Here is a 20901-nt window from a genome sequence, read left to right on the forward strand (position 1 = left end):
GCCACTTTTTATGTACCATTTAAAACTGAATTCTTTCATTGTTCTTAGAAGGAATGTAAGGAAACAACCAGAAAATAGTATAGGTAGATTTGAATGAGAAAAATGAGTCAATTTGACCTGTCTTTCCTAAAGTTATTCTGGATATTGTTTATACAGTGATTCTGAAGGATGAATGTATGAATGTGCATTAAGAATCAGCTGTTCAGGGGCACCTGGGTGGCTCAGGTCATGATCTCACGGTTCATGAGTTTGAGCCCCACATCAGGCTCTCTGCTGTCAGCGCAGAGCCTGCTTCAGATCCTCTGTCCCCCTCTCTCTGCCCCTCCCCTGCTCTCTCTCCTTCTCTGTCTCAAAAACAAATAAATATTTAAAAAAAAAAAAAAAAAGAATCAACTCTAAAGATTCCAGACCCCATTTCTAGAAATTCTAGCATATTAAGAAACACAAATCTGTACTATTAACTTTACGGTTTACCATATTTTTTTATACATCTTCTGTACTTTTAGAGTTTTCATATTTCATGTCTCCAGACCTAGACTGCATAGCCTGTAGAGCAGATATCTTACGTATGTCCATAGCTCCTAGTGTAACTAGGGGCCCTCGATTCTAGGCTCGGCTCAACTAGTTAATGAGCTATGTAAGTAACTAACCAAGTTATATAATTTCTCTAAGCCTGACTTTCTTCACGTGTAAAAATAAGTCATCTCCCTGCCCCAAAACAGGGAGCAGGTACCATACATCTTAGAATTGTTAGGAATTGTTAAGAATCAAATGAAATAATGTATAAAATATATAGTATGATTTCAGTATGAGATTTCAGTGATACATTTTTTGTGGGTGCAAGTAAGTAGGTGATTCTAAGTCTGAGATGCCATTCTTCATAACAGGTCATTTGCAAAATGTATTTGAGTGGGTCTAGCATAGTGAATGCTCTTCAGCCATATCATTTTAAAGATTACTGGATTACCATCTTTAAATATGCATTAGTGATGGGGCCTCTGAGTGGCTCACTCGGTTGAGTGTCCGGCTTTGGCTCAGGTCATGATCTCATGACTCAGCTCATGAGTTGGAGCCTGGAGCCTGCTTCATATTCTGTGTCTCCCTCTTCCCTGCTCATGCTTGTGCTCTCTCTCTCTCAAAAATAAATTTTAAAAAGAATTTTTTTTAAAATAAAAAAAATAAATTTGCATTAGTGTTTCCTAAAGGAAATATTCAGGTTTAATTTAATATGTTTAAGCTATATTTTAAAATTAAGGAATATTCACTTTCAAATTCTTGCTTTAGCATCTCTTATAAGCCATCAGAGACTACCTTCTTACCTAATTTAGAATTTTTAACTAATTCAATTATTATTATTATTTTTTTAGAGACCGTGTGAGCAGGGGAGAAGGGCAGAGGGGGAGAGAGAATCTCAAGCAGGCTCCATGCTCAGCATGGAGCCCAGCATGGGGCTTGATCCCACAACCCTGGGATCCTGACCTGAGCTAAAATCAAGAGGCAAGACGCTCAACTGACTGAGCTACCCAGGCATCCCTAGAATTTTTAATGTAGATGTTACTTTAAGCATCAGAGAATTACTAACTTTACTCAGTTTACACAGCTACCCTTTGAGTGACACTGATGCTTTGAGTACTTAGGTAATTAGCTGAAGATTCCACATTTAGTAAGTGACAGAGTGGTTCAAATCCAGGTCTGTAGGACTTAGCAGGCCTGTTTCTGTTAAAGCAGTGTGCTGGGCAGGGAGAGTGAAAGAAGTATCAGATGCTGTAAGCAAGCTCTGGAGCAACTCTGGCTAGCGCGTGAAAGGGAGGAGGGTGCCTTAATACAACATAGCATGGTAAAAGCTCTATTACAGTTCTTCCAAGTTTGGTAAGAACACAAAGGAAGGAAGCAGTGATTTCCTGGGGAAATTGCTGTTGAATTTACATTGAAATATGACCATTAAGCATGAGTAAAGGTTTATGGAGGGAAGGTCATTCCAAGTGGAGGGAAAAAGAAACATGTGTCTTAGGATAGAGGCCTGAAAGTACTGGTATGTGAATGACTCAAATTATTGTGACTAAGGTTAGGATGCATCTTCCATGAGAGCTGCGGGTCTCTAGCTTAGATGCTGCTGCAAACCTGCCTGTATTTGAGGAAAAGCAAGATGTATTGACATACTCCGGGATGGAATTTACAATGCATTTTGCATTTTCCTTTACAAATGATTTTCCAAGTGGTAATTATACTCTCGACTTGTACAGTTTTGTGTTTGTTTTTTAAGGGCCTAAACGTCATGAGTAAAGTACGCTTTTATGGGCTGGTCTGGGAAATTAACGATGATGTGGGTTGTTTCTAAGGGATAATTCATTTTGAGTTCTTACTCAGTTTACATTTGGGGAAGATAAAACTGTGATTTAGAGACTGGCTATAGTATTAATGGTATTTCTTTTTAAAGTATCTGTTGATCAGACTTCTCTTGAAAATTATCTTTAATCCAGGCTTTCTGATAAGAATGTTTAGTAACACTAAACCAAAAATCAGGATTCTTTGAAATATCATAAGAAGGAATGGTTAGAAAGGGGTAAATGACTGAAGAAGGTGTGAAAGCTAAAGATGCATTTCAGTTTCAGCATTAGATTTAACAAATGTAATGTGTTGACTTAAACAATTTTCCACAGTACCTTAGTATTTTTTTAATTTAAAAACTCCCAATTTGGGGGGCGCCTGGGTGGCTCAGTCAGTTAAGCGTCCGCCTTCAGCTCAGGTCATGATCTCACAGTTTGTGAGTTCAAGCCCCTCGTCGGGCTCTGTGCTGACAGCTCAGAGCCTGGAGCCTGCTTCAGATTCTGTCTCCTTCTCTCTCTGCCCCTCCCCAACTTGTTCGTGTTCTCTCTGTCTCTCTCTCTCTCTCTCTCTCTCTCTCTCTCAAAAATAAATAAATGTAAAACTTTCTGAGGGTTGAAAAAAATTTTTTTTCCCAATTTGGGGTGCGTGGGTGGCTCCCTTGGGTTAAGTGTCTGGTTTGGGCTCAGCTCATGATCTCACAGTTTGTGGGTTTGAGCCCCGTGTCGGGCTCAGTGCTGACAGCTCAGAGCCTGGAGCCTGCTTCAGCCTGGAGAGATTCTGTGTTTCCCTCTCTCTCTGCCCCTCCCCTACTCACACTCTGTCTCTCTCTCTCTGTCTCTCTCTCCCTCTCTCCAAAATAAATAAATATGAAAAAAAATAATTAAAAAAAAACTCCATGCTTAGGGTTTGTCCACCTTGAGTACTGCATTTTGATTATTGAACTTTTAGAGTTGGCATGTTTTGAAAAATTTTGTAGTTCAGACAAAATGGTTTTAGATAAATCTAGCCTGTGTCCACAAGTAACTTGCAGACTGTTGTTCTAAGACTCCTACTTCTGAATTTTCTACTGGTTGTATACCAAAATGCTTAAGTAAGATCATTTTCCAGAAAGATGGCAGAAAGAATTGAAATTTGGGGTGATTCTAATACTCTTTTTTAAAATACCTTTATTAATTTAAGTTTACAATAAGAAACAAAAACGTTTTGAATCTAGGTCAGGCCTAGAAAATCACTCTCCAATATTGGCTTCCTGGCTGTTTTTAGTATGTTGCAGTATTCCCCTGCAGTGTTTAGATTGCTACTATGAGCCATTCTAGGTTTTTCTCTTGTTTTGCTTTTTGTTTTGTTTTGTTTTAAATTTTAGAGTGCGTGAGTGGGGGATAGAGGGAGAAGGAGCCCTAAGCAGACTCCATGGTCAGTGCAGAGCCTGATTAGGGGCTCGATCCCACAACCCTGGAATCATGTCCTGAGCTGAAATCAACCAACTGAGCCACCTAGGTGTGCCCCAAGCCATTCTGGTTTTAATGTTGTACTACAAAATACCTCTGGTTGGATTTGTAGTTTATAACTTGCTTGGTTAGGAGCTTACATATCTGTCTTTGTGTACTGTTTCCTTTAGAGTATAAGGCAAAGTATACTGGTTCTACTGGACATTCTTTCTCCTCTCCTTTCTCTCATAGCTAACCCATTATTCCTTGTAGTAGTAGAGGCCACTGATCGTCCCACTCTTTCTTTAGTAATAGAATCCCTATGTTTTAACTGGGCATGTTGCTGCCCAACTGGACTGTATTTCCCAGCTTCCCTTGTAGCCAGGTATGACCATGTGATCTAACCAGTGGATTGTACATAAAACGGGTATGTACACCTCTAGATCCTGCCATAAGGAAGTGCCTCCTCTTTCTTCTTTCCACTGGCTAGAATGCAGACATGATAAAGGGAACCACCAACAGCCATATTAGGCTGGAAAATCGCATCATGATGAAGCTGGCTTATTAAAAAGATAGGAGGAGCCTGGGTCACACTAGTCTATGACTATTAACTATGGACTGTTAATGTGAGAAAGTTATAGCCTGTTTTAAGTCACTATTATTTTTGCTTTAATTACAAACCTGCCTGTATCCTTCCTAATAAATTTGTAGAGTCATACTGGGAATTTATTTTATTTGGGTCATATCTTAACTGCTAGGGACTGTGGGTATGCAGAGAGACAGAATTACTGGTAGTGGTGGATTGGGAGGTTTTCCAACATGACCACCACCACTGGACATGGATTGATAGTTCTTTAGTACAGGAGTACAGGATGAATAGGCACAAAAGTCCACATGGAGCTTCTAAAGACAGATTATTACAATGAAGAGGAGCAGTGATCCAGCGGACTGAACAAAATTCTCCTGATGTAGCTCACTAGAAGGAAGTTATGGAAAATAAATGATTTTTGTGATCAGTGAAATAGTTTCCATAATATTTCTATTAAATGTTGTCAGAGGGATGCCTGGATGGCTCAGTCGGTTGAGCACCTGACTCTGAATTTCAGCTCAGGTCATGATCTCATGGTTTGTGGGATTGAGCCCCCGTGTTGGGCTCCGCGCTGACAGGGCGGAGCCTGCTTGGGATTCTCTCTCCCTCTCTCTCTGCCCCTCCCTTGCACGTGTGTGCTTGCTCGCTCTCATAAATAAGTTTTTTAAAATGTCAGAAAGAAATAAGATAGCACAAGGAAACAAACACAATAAAACTGTTTGAGATAGTGATTAGCTGACAACATTCTAGGAAATTGGATCAGTAAAGCAGAGAAGAAACCTGAGACTATAAAGAGTGAATGAGAAAGTGGTAAAGACAAGATAGCCATTATGGTTCTACTTGAAGATCCAGGTGAATATTGTAAAGTATTAAAGGTACAGTAGAAGAAAACGTTACATTGTACCAGAAGACCCTTAGGGTTGCAAGTCAATCCACACACCAGTGGGGAATGTATCTTTTAAACATTTAAAAAATGTTATTAGTCAAGACTTGCAAATAATCAGCCAGTAAAATTAACTCTGATTCCTTGGTTTGTTGTGTGGCAGAAAAAGGAAGTCCTAGAGCAATCTTTTTTTTTTTTAATGAATTTATACATAAATCCCACAAAATACAGTGCTTGATTCTGTTTGCTAATTGTCATGTGGAAGAACATTGATGATTATTTGCTAATAATTCTGGTTCTTCTCTTCTGAGCTACATGGCACATTTATGTTTCCATCCCCTCCAGAGTTAAGCATCATTCCTTGACTGGCTTTGGTCAAGGACATGTGAGTGGAAATGTTACTGTTGGAAAGTATATATAAGTCAGTGCATAACTTAATACATTCCCTTCCCCCTAGCATGTCTCAAGTGGCAGGAATTCTATCATCTTGAATAAGGATGGCATAGAAAGCTGTCCTACCCCTATATAGACATGTGGTATGAATAAGAAAGAAATCTTCATTTTAAGCCGCTAACCTTCTGAAATTACTTATTACTCCAGAGTAACTTAATTTATCGTAACACATAAGTACTAGAAGAATAATAACCCACAAACAACTATGGCTCGCTTTTATAATGTAAAAAGATAGTAGGTAAGAAATGCTATGGTTTGCTAAGATGACAGACATTTAATGAACTCAACACATTCTTAATAATGTAAGACACTCTGCATTGGAGTAGAATGATGTTTTAATAGATGACTATTTCAGTTCACCTGTTACTTTTCTGCATAATGTTGAAATATTGGAGACATTTCTGTTTTAAATCAAAGGCATTGTTTTGAAAGTTCTGACAAGCGCTTTAGATATAATATAGAAATGGGAGTTAAACATTGGAAGGGGAACAAGTTCTTTGCCACTGATGAGATTCTATATCTAGAATATTCAGATCAAATTTTAAAAATTAATAGTCTATTAAAAGTGGCTGAATATAAGCATATAAAATATTACAGCAATTACTAGTTAGAAAATGAGATTTTTAACAGAAAAAAATTAGATCTAGTCATAAATGTGACATACATATAATCTAAAAGATGAGTTTGAGAAAGAGTATATATATTCCCTTGTCCAAGAAGATTGTTATTCACAAAATCATGGATAGGTTTGGTGTGACTTAATTCAAAATCAACAATATTATGGTGGGAGCGAATTTTTATTTTTAATTTATTGAGGTCTAATTGCATGCAGTAAAATGCACAGATCCCAGATATACAGTTTGCATTTTGACATCTGGACACTGCATATACTGGTATAATCACACTAATCAAGGTGTTTAGACCATTTCCTTCCATTCCCAGAAGTTCCCATATGTTTCTTTCTAATCTGTTACCTCTGCCCCCCACCCCCAGCCCAGTAGCAACCACTGTACTGATTTCTATTTTCAGAGATTATTTTGCCTGTTTTTGGACTTCCTATAAAAATTTTTATTTATTTATTTGTTTTGAAAGAGACAGAGACAGCATGTGAGCAGGGGAGGGGCAAAAAGGCAAAGAGAAAAAATCCCAAGCAGGCTCCCCCTACATGGGGCTCAAACTCATGAAACTGCAAGATCATAACTCGAGCAGAAACTAAGAGTCAGACGCTTAACCAGCTTAGCCACCCCGGTGCCCCTGAACCTCCTATAACTAGAATTATATAGTAGTTTTTTTATTTTTTATTTTTTATTATTTTTTTTAGTAATTGACTTTTTTCGGGCTCAGCATATAGTTTTTGAATGCATTTACATCACTGCATGTATCAGTAGTTTATTTGTGGAGGGATATCCCATTGTATACATTTTCCTGTTAACACACATTTGGGTTGTTTCCAGTTTTTAGCTAATATGAGTAATGCTGCTGTGAAGATTCTTGTATGAGACTTTCTGTCTCGTGTTCATTTTACAAAAATTAGTGTTTGGTTGAGAACATAACTGGTAAACATTTCTATGTTTTTCCTGTTTGTGGAACATTAAAGGATATGGGAGGTTGTGTGTGTGTGTGTGTGTGTGTGTGTGTGTGTGTGTGTGTGTGTATTGGCAGGCTTCTTTGCTGAAGGTTGATTATACACTTACCCTTGAAAAGACTGTATTGCAGTTTCCTTCCAGAGCATCTTTTAAAATGCTGCCTCATTTAGGTTTCTTCAAATGAAAATCCTTTATGCACTCTGATTTTTCTGAATGGTCTGCCCTATTTTGTTACTCGTGCACTTAATCTGGTGCTCTAGTTATAGTTTCATGATGTGCTATTTGAGTTATTTTGGAAATTTTATTTCTTATAAATGCTATGTTTTGAGCAGTAAAATATAAAAAGAGGGAATGTCTCTTAGCACAAATCACAGATTGTTGAATGAGTCATGTAGATTGTTCCCACGTATGTGGAAAAATTACATCACTACCCGGTTCTGGCTTTTCTATTTATACTGTCCTAGGCCAACTCCCGCCACCCCCCTTTTTTCCCTAATCCATCTTGTCTTTCTAAAGGCAGTGCAAAGCAACCAATAAAAGAGACTCTTGGTAGGTTTTTGGGGGGCCAAAAGGAAAATGGTATGAAATAAAGTATTAGCCAAGATGTTTCATCTTTAGATTTCTAGAGAGACTTAAAAAGATGTGAGCATACCTACCTGCCTTTTCATATACCGTGTTCTCTTAATTCATTCATTAAACAAATTAATGATGACATTTGAGTTTTTATTTGAACTTAGATTTTTGCAAGTAACTCCAGATATGAAGGCCACAGTTTTTTGTTATGTGCATGTTTGTGTATTTTTGTTTTTTGACTAGGAAAGTTGGATATAGTGTGTGGAGACATCATAGTATCCCTTTAATTGTCAGATGCTATTAAAGGGGCTGACCTGTTTAAAAAATCTTGTTTTGGTGTTTATGATGTGGATTTGGTGAACAGAGCTTTTCATGGAACAGGCACAATATGATCTAATTTTAATTTAAGGAAAAAACATACACATGAATTAAAAAGGCAGAAAGTATATATACCAAAATATTTACAGTGGCTTTCCCTAGTGTTGAGAATACAGGTAGTTTTGTTTTGCATACACACAAACACACACACACACACACACACACATTTGTAAGCAGGCATTATTATAATTCTGTTATGAAAAGGAAGAAAAATCAGTCTTTTTAAATTGGTCTCTGAGATACAGACCTTGTTTAGTTAGTATTACAGTGAGACTTCAGTCCATAATTACAGGTTTTGTTACTTTCAGGTAAGTTTTTAAAATCTTAATTTATATAATTAGAATTGCTTCCCAAGTTTAGTGATGTTTATTTTTTTGAGAGGGAAGCAGAAAAATCCATCATGACAGTCCCATCCATTTAACCTTCTTTTGCTCTTATTTGGGGCCACCTGCTCAATCTCTCATCTCCTGAAGTTGCCTTATAAACTGATCTGCCTGCTTCTGCTTTCCTTGGCCATTCTTACTACATACGGGTAGGGCAGATGGGGACCCTGCCTCTCATCTCAGTTCCCTTGTAACAGGAAATAGTCCAAGTGATATCTGGTTACTCCCAAGTGTTTTGAGTGTTCAAAGAAATATAAATTATTCCAGAACCATCAGGAATGATTCTGTTGCACATTTACCTCCGTCCTTAAATAAAGCAGTAAGATTAGATTAAGATTACTATACTTGGTTCATAAGCATTTTAATTAATGTACTACATAGACAGTATCTCAGAGGATTTAGCAGAGTTTACGTTGAGTTCCTTCCTTCTTTTCTCTTTGCTGTCCTTCTGGTCATATACCTGTAGCGGAGCACTCTGCTACTGTTAAAGTCTCAAAAGGAGGGAGATGTCAGAAGATGTGTCAAACTATTTTCATTTTCCTAGTAGTAGATAGCTAATATCAGGCACTCACCTTGAACTTTTTAATCACTTTACATGCAGGTGCTGTACCTGTTTTGGCTTATTTAATCTTTATGATCTTTAGACTGTGAGGTTATTAGGGAGATTTAAAGCTGAGAAATGCCATGATTTGTCCAAGGCTAAGTGGCAAATGGTACAGTCTGTGCTCGTAACCATTATATTAATTGACTGTCACCAGAAGCTCTTTTAATTGCTGAGTTAACTAATTTCTGCCATTTCTTTCTCCTTTCTCTTTAGGCAACAATGAAAATGGTCTGGTTCCTGCTCTCAGTTTTGTCACACTTTGGTGGAAAAGCTCATGTTTTACAAATCCAGTATAGAACAGTCTTTGGGATCAGTTGCACATTTCCATTCTAGTTGTGTCATCTTACACAAATTTTATTTCTAAAGTGGCAGTAAAAGTGGTACCTACCTTTATCAGACTGGAAGGATTAACAGAGAACATTTACACAGTGACTAGCGTGGGCAGCTGTTCAGTGGTAATAACTCTTGTCGCTGTGGAGATGTTACGAGCTACTGAGCATTCCCCCCAAAGCAGTGATCAACCAAATCTGTTCCTATTTAGTTTCCTAGTGTGACCTATTTTACCACTGGCCCTTTGCTTAAAAAGAAAATACCTACCTGGTTTTCTTCTCACTAATTCTAGGCTTAACATTTTACTCTGTATAAATTATTTAGCCAGAAATATTTTTTTCATTTAGTAGTTACTAAAACATAAGTTTCAGCTTAGTTCTTTGCAAAACATTTCCCATGAAAGCTTAATTTTTTTTTTTATATGAAACTGTGTGCATTAATACCATTGTGAAAAGTGTTTTCTGGTTTTTTCTATGTCCCTTGCAAATTTTGGTTTTGAATCACATTTATCTTTGTATAACATATGAATAGCTTTATTTTGCTGTGTGTGTTTATTTTGACTAATACTTTTTTCTTCCAAAAGTTAGAATATGACTAATCAAAGCATAATGTCTAAAAAGGGTTATTGGCCTGGCATCATAGTTAAAGGAACGCTTTAGGACAGATGTCTGAGACCTGATACTTAAGCTGGAGCCTAGATGTCCATGTTGAGATTTCCTAGGAATAAAAGCGCCTGAGTTGGGCATTAAAGAGTGTTCAGTAGATCCTATTTAGACTTGTGCTTGTATTTTTAGGTGACCGAGTTATTGACGTGGGGTCTGAATGGAGAACTTTCAGCAATGATAAAGCAACAAAAGATCCATCTCGAGTTGGAGACTCTCAGAATCCTCTACTGAGTGACGGAGATTTGTCAACCATGATTGGCAAGGTAATAAATCCGCTCAACAGGAAGTAACAAGTATGGACTAACCAAAGACCTGGGGGTTTTGGAAACTTTGCAAAAGTATCAGTCACTGCCCCGTGAGGAATCTTGACCTGAGAATGAGATTTACCAGTCATACTGTTGTGGAATGATTATTCCCTTACACATATCTTCCACACAGATCAAAATTACAGTCTTTATATCTTAGGCCCTTGTTTTCATGAAGCACATTTTGCCCAAAAATTGAATGTAGAATGATCTTTATGAGGTCTTATTGATATGTTCCTTGAATATTATAAATGTCTTTTCTTTCCCCCCCACATTACCTAAGATAATTGTAGGTCAGCATAGCCTGTTTTCTAATATTGGTGAATTTATGACCTACCTAAATGACGTATAAAGCTTCACACTCCTCAGCAGTGAAGTGAGAGTAAGAGTACTTCATAGAAACATTGAGGGTTACATGGGAACGTATTGTAAAGTGTTTATAACAACATGTAGTGTGTATTCAGTAAATGGTAGTGGCTGCTATTAGATAAGGCAGTAGTGTAATCTGTCTGGCAACCTGGCTCTTTTTTGCTCTTTTATCTGAATTGGAAGTAGTGGGGGCAATATTCAAGAAAACTAATCAAGTGATGCTGTTTCAGAACTTCATCTATACCACTGCATAGTCTATTTTTAAGAAAGTGTTCTGAAAAGGCAAGTTATTAATTATTTTTTCATGCTCTATAAAGTACATATAAAATTTGAAAAGTGGTATAGGCTTTGAAAAAAGCTGATAGTATCTTAAGTAGGTGATTTCTGCATTTGCTTTAACCTTACAGGCTGAGTAAAAAGCATACTGAGGACATCTTAAAATCTAAGATCACAGCTAATGGACACTGTAACTTCTTTTAGTGTTTGTTTTTTAATAGGAAATACATGACTCATACACAAATGTAAAAAGAACACAATAAATTTTCTCTTGACCCCCAAACTCAGTTCCCACCACAACCCTCTTTCCCTGTCAAAAACAGGATAACCACTATCACTTGTTTTCTCCTGTATCCTTTGACCGTTGTTTATGCCTACCCTGCAGAAATTCTTAAGATGCTACATTTGTCATACACTGAATTTCTGTATGTATTTGGGAATATTTCTGGACATTCTGTCCTTTCTCTGTCCTGGCCTAGTCAGTCACATGTCACACCACACTGTGTTAATATCTAGTAGTATTAGTTTTTCCTCGTTGCTCTTCTTTCTTAGCATTTTCTTCACTAGTCTTTTCCATTTAAAGGTTAGGATCACTTTGTTAAAAAAAAAAAGTTGGTATTTTCAGTGAGGTTTTGGTTAGACTTATTTGCAAGTTGACTTAGGGAAAGTAGACTTCTTCCTGTCCAGAAACATAGTATGCTTTTCCACTTCCTTAAGTCATGTGTGTCCTTCAGAGGATGTTTTCTTCATAAGGGTCTTGAATGTTTAAGTTGATTCCTAGATACGTATCTTTTTTGTTGTTTTGTATTGGCGCTTTTGTTTTTCATTGTCTTCTGTTTGGTTATACGTATGAAGGCTATTGATTTCTATTCATTTTGACCTTGCCTCTAATGAATTCTATTATTTTTAGCAGTTTTACAGTGATTTTGAGTGTTCTAAGTATATAAAAAGACTACCTGCAAATCGTTTACCACTTCCTTCTCAAATTAGTACTTCTAATTTTTCTCTTGCCTAATTTTAAAATAATTACACCAGTATAGTTAATATAATTTTTGTCTAATTACATTATGTAATTATAATTACATTATATTGGCTAGTTTTCCTAGTACAGGGATACCTTAGAGATGCTGCGGGTTTGGTTCCAGACCACCACAGTAACACAAATATTCCAATAGAGAGTCAAATGCCTTTTTGTAGCTTCCCAGTACATATAAAAGTCATACTTATGCTGTACCATAGTCTATTAAGTATGCAGTAGCATTATGTAAAAAAAAAAAAATGCATATGCCTTAATTTAAAAATACTGTATTGCTAATAACCATAATGTGAGCTTTCAGCAAGTTACAACCTTATTGCTGGTACAGGGTCTTGCCTCGATGTTGATGGTTTCTGAAGGGTAGGTGACTGTGGCAAATTTTTTTTAAAGTTTATTTATTGATTTTGAGAGAACACGCATGTGCATGTGTGAGCAGGGGAGGGGTAGAGAGGGGGAGAGTGAGAATCTCAAGTAGGCCCTGTGCTGTCAGCGCAGAACCCAACGTGAGGCTTGATCCCATGACCGTGAGTGAGATCATGACCTGAGCAGAAATAAAAGAGTCAGACCTTTAACGGAGCCACCCAGATGTCCTGGCAATTTCTTAAAATGAGACAGTAATGAAGTTTGCTCTGTCAATTGACTATTCCTTTTCACAAGTGATTTCTCTGTAGCTTGTGATGCTGTTTGATAGTGTTTTACCCACAGTAGAACTTCTCTGAAAATTGGGAGTCAGTCCTCTCAAACCCTGCAGCTGCTTTATCAACTAAGTTTATGGAAGTCCTAGATGGCATCTTCTTCCAGTAGAAGGCTGTAAATCTGTTTGGTGTAGCCGCCTTCATGAATTCTCTTAGCTGGATCTTCTGGATAACTTGCTGCAGCTTCTACATCTCTTGCTGCTTCACCTTGCACTTTCTGTACTATAGACAGCTTCTTTTCCTTAAACCTCACGAACCAACCTCTGCTAGCTTCCAAATTTCTCCTGCAGCATCCTCACCTCTCTCCACCTTTATAGAAAGGAATAGAGTTAGGGCCTTGCTCTGGGATTAGGCTTTGGGGATTGTTGTGGCTGGTTTGACTTTCTGTGCAGACTTCTAAAACTTTTTCCATATTAGCAATACGGCTGTTGCATTTTCTTATCATTGGTGTGTTCACTGGAGTAGCACTTTTAATTTTCTTCAAGAACTTTCCCTTTGCATTCACAACTTGGCTGTTTGGCACAAGAGCCCTGTCGTTTGGCCTGTCTCAGCTTTTGACATGCCTTCCTCACTACGCTTAACATTTCTAGCTTTTGATTTAAAACGAGAAACATAGGACTATTCCTTTGACTTGAACATGGAGAGGCCATTATGGGGTTATTAATTAGCCTGATTTCAGTATTGTGTCTCAGGGAATAGGGAGGCCTGAGGAGAGGGAGAAAGGTGGGGAGACCAGCTGCTCAGTGGCGCAGTGAGAACATGCAGATTTATTAAGTTTCCCGTCTTAGAAGTGTGCAGTTTGTGGAGTCCCAAAACAATTACGAGAGTAACATCAAAGATCACTGATCACAGATCACCATAATGAATAAGTTTGAAATATTGCAAGAATGTGACATAGAGATCTGGAGTCAGCAAATGCTGTTGGAAAAATGGTGCCAAGAGACTTGATCAATGTAGGGTTGCTACAAACCTTCAATTTGTTAACAACAACCACCACCACCACCACCCCAATAACAAAATACAGTCTCTGCTAAATGCGGTAAAGTGAAGCACAGTAAAACAGAGCATGCCTTTTTTCTCCATTAATCGTTGTTCTGGCCTAAGCCTGGAGGAGTGATTTTCTAATAAGCACCACCCACTCATTTGTAGTATTTTGCGAGTTCTTCTCGAAAAATGGCTTTTGAATTTTGTTTGCCTGCCTTTATAGCACCTTTGGAGAAGATCCTTCAATTTTTCTCCCTAGGTCTGTTAATGTGACAGTTTGTGTTATTGGCTTCTCTCACAGATACTCATTTAAACCATCTTAACCTGGTATTTGTTCTACTAAGGAATAGGGAGGAGCCACAGGGTAGATTTCTTGGGCATATGGAGTCAGATCATGTAAGTTATGTTTTCTTAGAAATGTCGGTTCATTCTTTGAAAACTTTTTTTGCATAAAGTTATAAAACTTTGTTTTACAGGGTACAGGAGCTGCAAGTTTTGATGAATTTGGCAATTCTAAGTACCAAAATCGGAGAACAATGAGTAGTTCTGATCGGGCAATGATGAATGCTTTCAAAGAAATCACTACTATGGCAGACAGAATCAACCTCCCTCGAAATATAGTTGTAAGTTCTTGTCTGTCTTCTTTAAGCCATTCTGGCATTGACTTAGCATAATTTAATGAACATATGAAATTTTGATATTGCAACTAATTAAATGGCCTAGAGTTAATTAAACTTCGCTTCTTTGCTTTAAAGGATCGAACAAATAATTTATTCAAGCAAGTGTATGAACAGAAGAGCCTGAAGGGAAGAGCTAATGATGCCATAGCTTCCGCTTGTCTCTATATTGCCTGTAGACAAGAAGGGGTTCCTAGGACATTTAAAGGTAAGTTTTTAGTTGCGAAGATAAAAATGTTTTCTATGTTAAAGTAACAGACTGAAGTCAAGGAGCTTTGACACTACGTAGCTGAGTCATGTCTTCCTGGTTACCTCCAGTAATCCATCTTTGTATCATTTCCAGATGCCTCCTTATTTTGTTCCTTGACAGAAGATCTTAGCCATGTTCTTTTCCAGCTGTTTTAGTCATTCTAGTCCACGTAAGCTCCGTGTTCTTTGCTCGTGAGATCTTCTGACTGACTTCATCTTGTGGGCTTTGAGGCCTGGCTTCGTAGGCCAGAGTAAGCCTTTGTTACCAAGCGTGTACCCTTGATGCATGGAAAACCATTTCCACTCCTAGCACAGGTCTCTACAGGTGAGGGAATCAGGCCTTAGAAAACATTCTCGAGGTTTACAATTTGCACTTTTACACTTAAGCTGAAGGCTTTGGGAGAACTCGTATTTTTGTCCAGTTTGCAGTCACGAATACATGACAGCCTATTGGCTGTGACGCTCACACTGACTTGCCCTCCAGAGTTCGTTTTAGCTTAAGGTTTTCATTACCTTTCATTCATCAGTGAGTACTTTACGATGCGGCAGTGGCTTTTATCATCATCATCGTTTTTATTATTACAACTAAAACGAAGGCTTTTGGTCTGAAAGTGGTAGTTTAGTATTTAGAATAACAGGGTCGAATATTTGATCTCATGTTATTATGCCTATAATCCCAGGGGTTGCATGTACATGTGACATTGGGTAGCTTGAGAAGTACGCTTTAGCTTTGAGGTTTTTTGTTTTTTTTTTCCCGTGATAGACATACTTCTTATAACAGATTAATACATAAATATCAACAAAGTTTGGATTAGAAGAAACTTAACTTGTTTGAATTGAAATTTCAGAGAAGTTAATATTTTGAGATATTAAGAACCTACATTTAACTTGTTTGAAAGACTTCTTTACAGCTAAAGTAAAAATGGTATGTTGTATACCATGCATGTATATATATACACACCATGTATACTATATATGAGTTTTGGGTGGACAGTATTATACATTTGACCCTTGAACAACACGAATTTGAACTGTGTGCATCCACTTATACACTGATTTTTTTTTATATAGTACTGTAGTTGCTCTTATAATATCCTTAATATTTTCTTTAGCTTACTTTATTATAAAAACAGTCTATAATACGTATACAAAATCAGTGTTGACTGTTATCGATAAGGCTTCCTGTCGATAATACACTATTGGTAGTTAAGTTTTGGGGGAATAAAGAGTTCTCTGTGGAGCTGTGACTGTGCTGGGGGTTGGCACCCCCTAACCCGAGTTGTTCAGGGGTCAGCTGTAATTTGACGTCTGTAATCACTATGAAGTAATCACTAAAAGTCTAGTTACCATCCATCATCAGACAGTTGCCTCCCTTCACTTGTTTTGTCTACTCCCCAAGTCCTTTCTCCTCTGGTAATCGCCAGTGTGCTGTCTGTATCCATGAGTTTTTGTTTCATTTGTCTGTTTTGGTTTTTTTGGATTCCACTTACAAGGGAAATCATTTGTCTTTCTCGGGCTCATTTCACTTAGCATAATACCCTCTAGGCCCATCCATGTTGTTGCAAATGACAAGATTTCATTCTTTTTTTATGGCTGGGTAGTATCCATCGTGTTTATATAGCACCTCTTCATCCATCTCTCCACTGATGGACATTTGGATAGTTTCCATTTCTTGCCTTTTGTAAATAATGTTGCATTGAACGTAGGGGTGCATATATCTTTTTGAATCAGTGTGTTAGTATTCTTTGTATGAATACCCAGAAGTGGAATAGCTGGATCATACGGTTTTTCTGTTCTTAGTGTTTTGAGGGGCTCCATAGTGGCACCAATTTACATTCCCACCAACAGTGCATGAGGGTTTCCTTTCCCCCACATCTTCTCCCCTAAGACTCGCTATTTCTTGTCTTTTTGAAAATAGCCATTCTGACCAGCATGTGCTGATATCTCGTTGTGGTTTTGATTTGCATTTTCCTATGATTAGTGATGTCGAGCATCTTTTCACATGCCTGTTGGCCATCCGCATGTTGTCTTTGGAAAAGTATCCATTCAGATCCCCTGCCCATTTTTTAATCAGGCCATTTAAAGCATAATTGCATTTTTGCAAATAGAATATATTTTACAATCAGAAATGATTTTTTAGTGAACCATATGACTTATGTGGATTTAAATTTTTTTTTTTTTTTTTTTTTTTTTCAGAAATATGTGCCGTGTCACGAATTTCTAAGAAAGAAATCGGTCGATGCTTTAAACTTATTTTGAAAGCTCTAGAAACCAGTGTGGATTTGATTACAACCGGGGACTTCATGTCCAGGTTTTGTTCCAACCTTTGTCTTCCTAAACAAGTACAGATGGCAGCTACACACATAGCCCGTAAAGCTGTGGAATTGGACTTGGTTCCTGGAAGGAGCCCGATATCTGTGGCGGCGGCAGCCATTTACATGGCCTCACAGGCCTCCGCTGAGAAGAGGACCCAAAAAGGTAGGATTCTTTCTCAGGAAGGGCAGTGATGAAACTGAAGTTTTAGTGTGTCATTGTATTTCCATTTTAGGTACAAAGCAGGTAAATGTCCCAAACCCACATTTAAGAGGTAGTTTCTTAGAGTCAAAACTGACAAGCAAAATACTACATTTTCTTAAGTGGCTCATAAACAAAAATATTTGTGGAGTTGTAACTCTGTGTATGACATGCTTTGTTCCCATTCACTTTAAGAATTGAGTTTGTCCATTTTTCATTTCTAGAAGTTGTTTTTGTCCCACCTAAACATTATTTTGAATAGTTCTTTTTTCCCCTCAAAACTTAACCAAAATTTTTTATATCTTGAGAGGTGGGGGCCATGCCTGTTTCCTGCTGTCCGGCGTGGCCCGCACAGCTCGGCACATGGGAAATTTGTGCTGATCGGCAGCTGTAACATTCCTCGAAGCCTCTTCTCTTTCTCCTTTCATATGTTACTCACTTTCTTAATGAAGATCCTGATAGAAGTAGTTCAGCCTTCTAGTATATGTGCTGCCAAAGTGAGCACAGTAGTTCAGCCTTCTAAAGCCAGTTTTGAGTTTACTGTCATAGGGGAACTTTCAAACAGAAGTCCTAAGTGAATTTCTTTACAAGCATGTATTCATCAATTACTTCTCTGATCCTTAAAAAGATGCATAAAGAAAAAGGAGCAGTCAGTTCAAAATTGAAAAGGTAGCGAAATTCCTTGCTGCGATGACTGTACTACCCTACTCAGAACAGCCTTTCGCCTCAGCTTAGGCCGTATGTTTCTATATTAATAAAAGTAATACATCACATAGAAGAATGATTAGAAGGAAGCCAGCCATTGGTTATCTGTTCCCTTTGGCCTCCAGTCATATTTTTTAAGGAAATTTTGAGTCTTCTGGTAAAATTGAGAAGTTGAAGCAAAGCAGATTGTCCTTACCTTTATTCCTACTTGTAAAGTTTGTTCTAATCAACACAGAAATATTGATCTTGGCACTTTGTTACATGAAGTTCTTTGTTTTTAAGGCCCCTTTCTTCCCTTCCCAGCGGCCGGTTGGCGTTCACTGGTATCTGTGTCTAGAGGATAAGAAACTTACAATTAGCTCGTTGCACAGTGATGGCAGGCATCCACACTGAAAACTCGTAAAACCTTATGATTTGAACTGTGGAAAGGTTATGGTAAAATGAGTTTGTTTTAAAGCCTGTTTTTTAAAACTCCATATCGTTTAAGTATTTATAACCCAATACTTGTCAAGTGGCAGTCCTTTGGGACTTTTTAATAAAAAGGAAGAAAGGTGACAATGACTTTGAAGGGTAAACGTGGATCTACTGTACACTAGAAATACTCGTGAGCTCCCTGTGCTCAGTGTTCTGTGTTTGCAAGAGTGGAAGCTTCCCATTGTGCTAGAACGTACAGCTGTATCAAGTAGCTGTGTGTACTATCTGAGGTACGAAGTAGACAGAAGAGGTTGTGGAACTATTTCTAGTACGATTCCCTTTTAGCTTGAACCTTTTAACCAGAGAACCTCTTAACAGAATTAACTAGAAGTTAATTAGAAGAGGAACTTTTAAAAATAGCAATGATGATGTGAGTTTCTTCATAAGAATGTATTCATGGGTTACTCCCGGGATCCTCAGAAAGACTTCCTGTCTTTCTAGATACTAGATCCTATGGCTAGTATAATTGTTACCACTCATGGTGCTGTGCCCTGGGCATTGTTCCAATGTTTTACATCTAGTGAATCTTTTCCTACTACTGTGACAGCCCTTTGACGTAATAAGGGCTCCTACCTCATTATTGTTACTAACTGTAGCCCTCCATTCTGCCTCTTCGTATGGACTTCCATCGTCAGGTTTTAAAAATCAACATTTCTCGTTTTCTCACTGTGGCTTTTATATTACCGTATCTCACAAACTGGAATGCAGGTAGTGGAAGGAGATAGGATGGAAGTTATCCTTAATATGTTGATTTCCGTCTTTTAGAAATTGGAGATATTGCTGGTGTCGCTGATGTTACAATCAGACAGTCCTACAGGCTGATCTATCCTCGAGCTCCAGATCTGTTTCCTACAGACTTCAAATTTGACACCCCTGTGGACAAACTACCACAGCTGTAAATCGAGGCAGCTGATGTCAAACTCCTGTGAACACTGAACTCGGCCTGTTGTACATAGCCTATACCAAGTGCTGGATTGAGCCTTTCTTTAATAAGGAAAAACAAAAGACATGGTACGCATTCCAGGGCTAAATATTAATTGCTTGGCATTCTGTATGTATATACTAGTGAAACATATTTAATGATTTAAATTTCTTATTGAATTTGCTTTCTTTTGTAGCAACCTAGGAAACTGTATTTTGGAAGATATTTGAAATTATGTAATTCTTGAATAAAACGTTTTTCAAAACTAAAGTTTTTGTTATAATTACATGTTATATGTAATTTATAATTACAAATAATGCATATCATTGCAGCTAATAAAGCTGATAGAGGTTCTCGTTTTGTTTTTTTCCATTTATAGATTTAGGTGTTTTTTTGTATAACAAAGTCAGAGGTTTGGGGAACCACTTTTGACATCAAGAACATCGGGGGGCCTGTGTGAATTCTTAACTGTACATATAGAACAGTAAGAAGTGAACTGGACCTTGAAAGGCACTGGCTTGAGAGATATAAAAACATTCCTGTGTTTTTCCTCAGTGAGCTTATGGAGCAGAGAAGATGAAATCTGTTGGCCTACCAACATCAATTTTTGGATGTTACCATTTCGTAACTATTTTTACTTACTGATATAAAGAATATTTAAAATGGAGGTTATTGGGCCTCGGAATGTCTGGTAATTTTTCTAGTAAGTACGCCCCCTGTAGGTGATTGGGATGTGAAGGTGTTCATTGTAAGCAAAGACCAATAAAATGTTGCCCTTTTACCAACTAGCTTACAAGGGGACTCGAATCCATGCTAGACACACACCACTGTAGACGGCACTGCCTCAGAGCAGGTGTACGGTTCTGACACGTAACGAGCTTAGCACCGGGTTAGAAGTACGTCTCCTGTTGCAGCCTAGTAGGGGGATTCAGACTCTAGTCCAAAAAGGGGCTTGCGCCTCTAGAGGATCAGACCTTCTCTCGTTTCTGTTGGCCACGGAATGGGGATGACTGCTGGGCCAGGAAGACAAATGCTGTTTCTCCCTTGTACAAAATCTGCGACACGCAAACGGCACTACTCAAAGCCGGGGGAGAACACCAGAGAAGTAAACGCAAGCACACTGTCACCAAATACGGGATCGCAAGGCTCGTGAGGACTCCAGGCAGAACTCATCCCACCCAGCATGAAACTCAGGACAAGAAATCTTAGGTCAGTCAGTGTCTCCCTCGGCACCCCCATCTTTGGTCCCCAGCACTGCACCTCTGCATTTTTCCAAGTACAGACTGAGAGCAGGGGTCCTCCCCTCTGTTCTCCCCAGTTTATAGCGACTGACCACAAAACTTCCCATCCACTGAAGACTTTTCACTGCAAGCTGCAACCAGTTAACTAGATCTTAAAATAGTCATTTTTGCTATTATAAGTACATGCACATTATAGAACATTTGGAAAATGCATAACGATAGCACCCAGAAGCCACTTAGGAGTGAGCACCGGTA

General features: G+C 38.1%; 1 protein-coding gene across 1 annotated transcript in view; it reads left to right on the forward strand.

Moving 5' to 3' along the window:
• GTF2B (general transcription factor IIB) overlaps nucleotides 1-19675 on the forward strand; it is a 32419-nt gene extending 12744 nt beyond the window's left edge. Inside the window, exons 3-7 of the mRNA XM_019414071.2 lie at nucleotides 10329-10462; nucleotides 14341-14487; nucleotides 14620-14749; nucleotides 16987-17268; nucleotides 19249-19675. Of these exons, the coding sequence (XP_019269616.1) occupies nucleotides 10329-10462; nucleotides 14341-14487; nucleotides 14620-14749; nucleotides 16987-17268; nucleotides 19249-19382 (827 nt within the window). The 3' untranslated portion in view covers nucleotides 19383-19675. The remainder of the gene's footprint in view (nucleotides 1-10328; nucleotides 10463-14340; nucleotides 14488-14619; nucleotides 14750-16986; nucleotides 17269-19248) is intronic.
• Nucleotides 19676-20901: the final 1226 nt, after the last annotated feature.

This window comes from Panthera pardus, unplaced genomic scaffold (assembly GCF_024362965.1).
Source record: "Panthera pardus isolate Hobbes unplaced genomic scaffold, ASM2436296v1 HiC_scaffold_11, whole genome shotgun sequence".
NCBI lineage: Eukaryota > Metazoa > Chordata > Mammalia > Carnivora > Felidae > Panthera > Panthera pardus.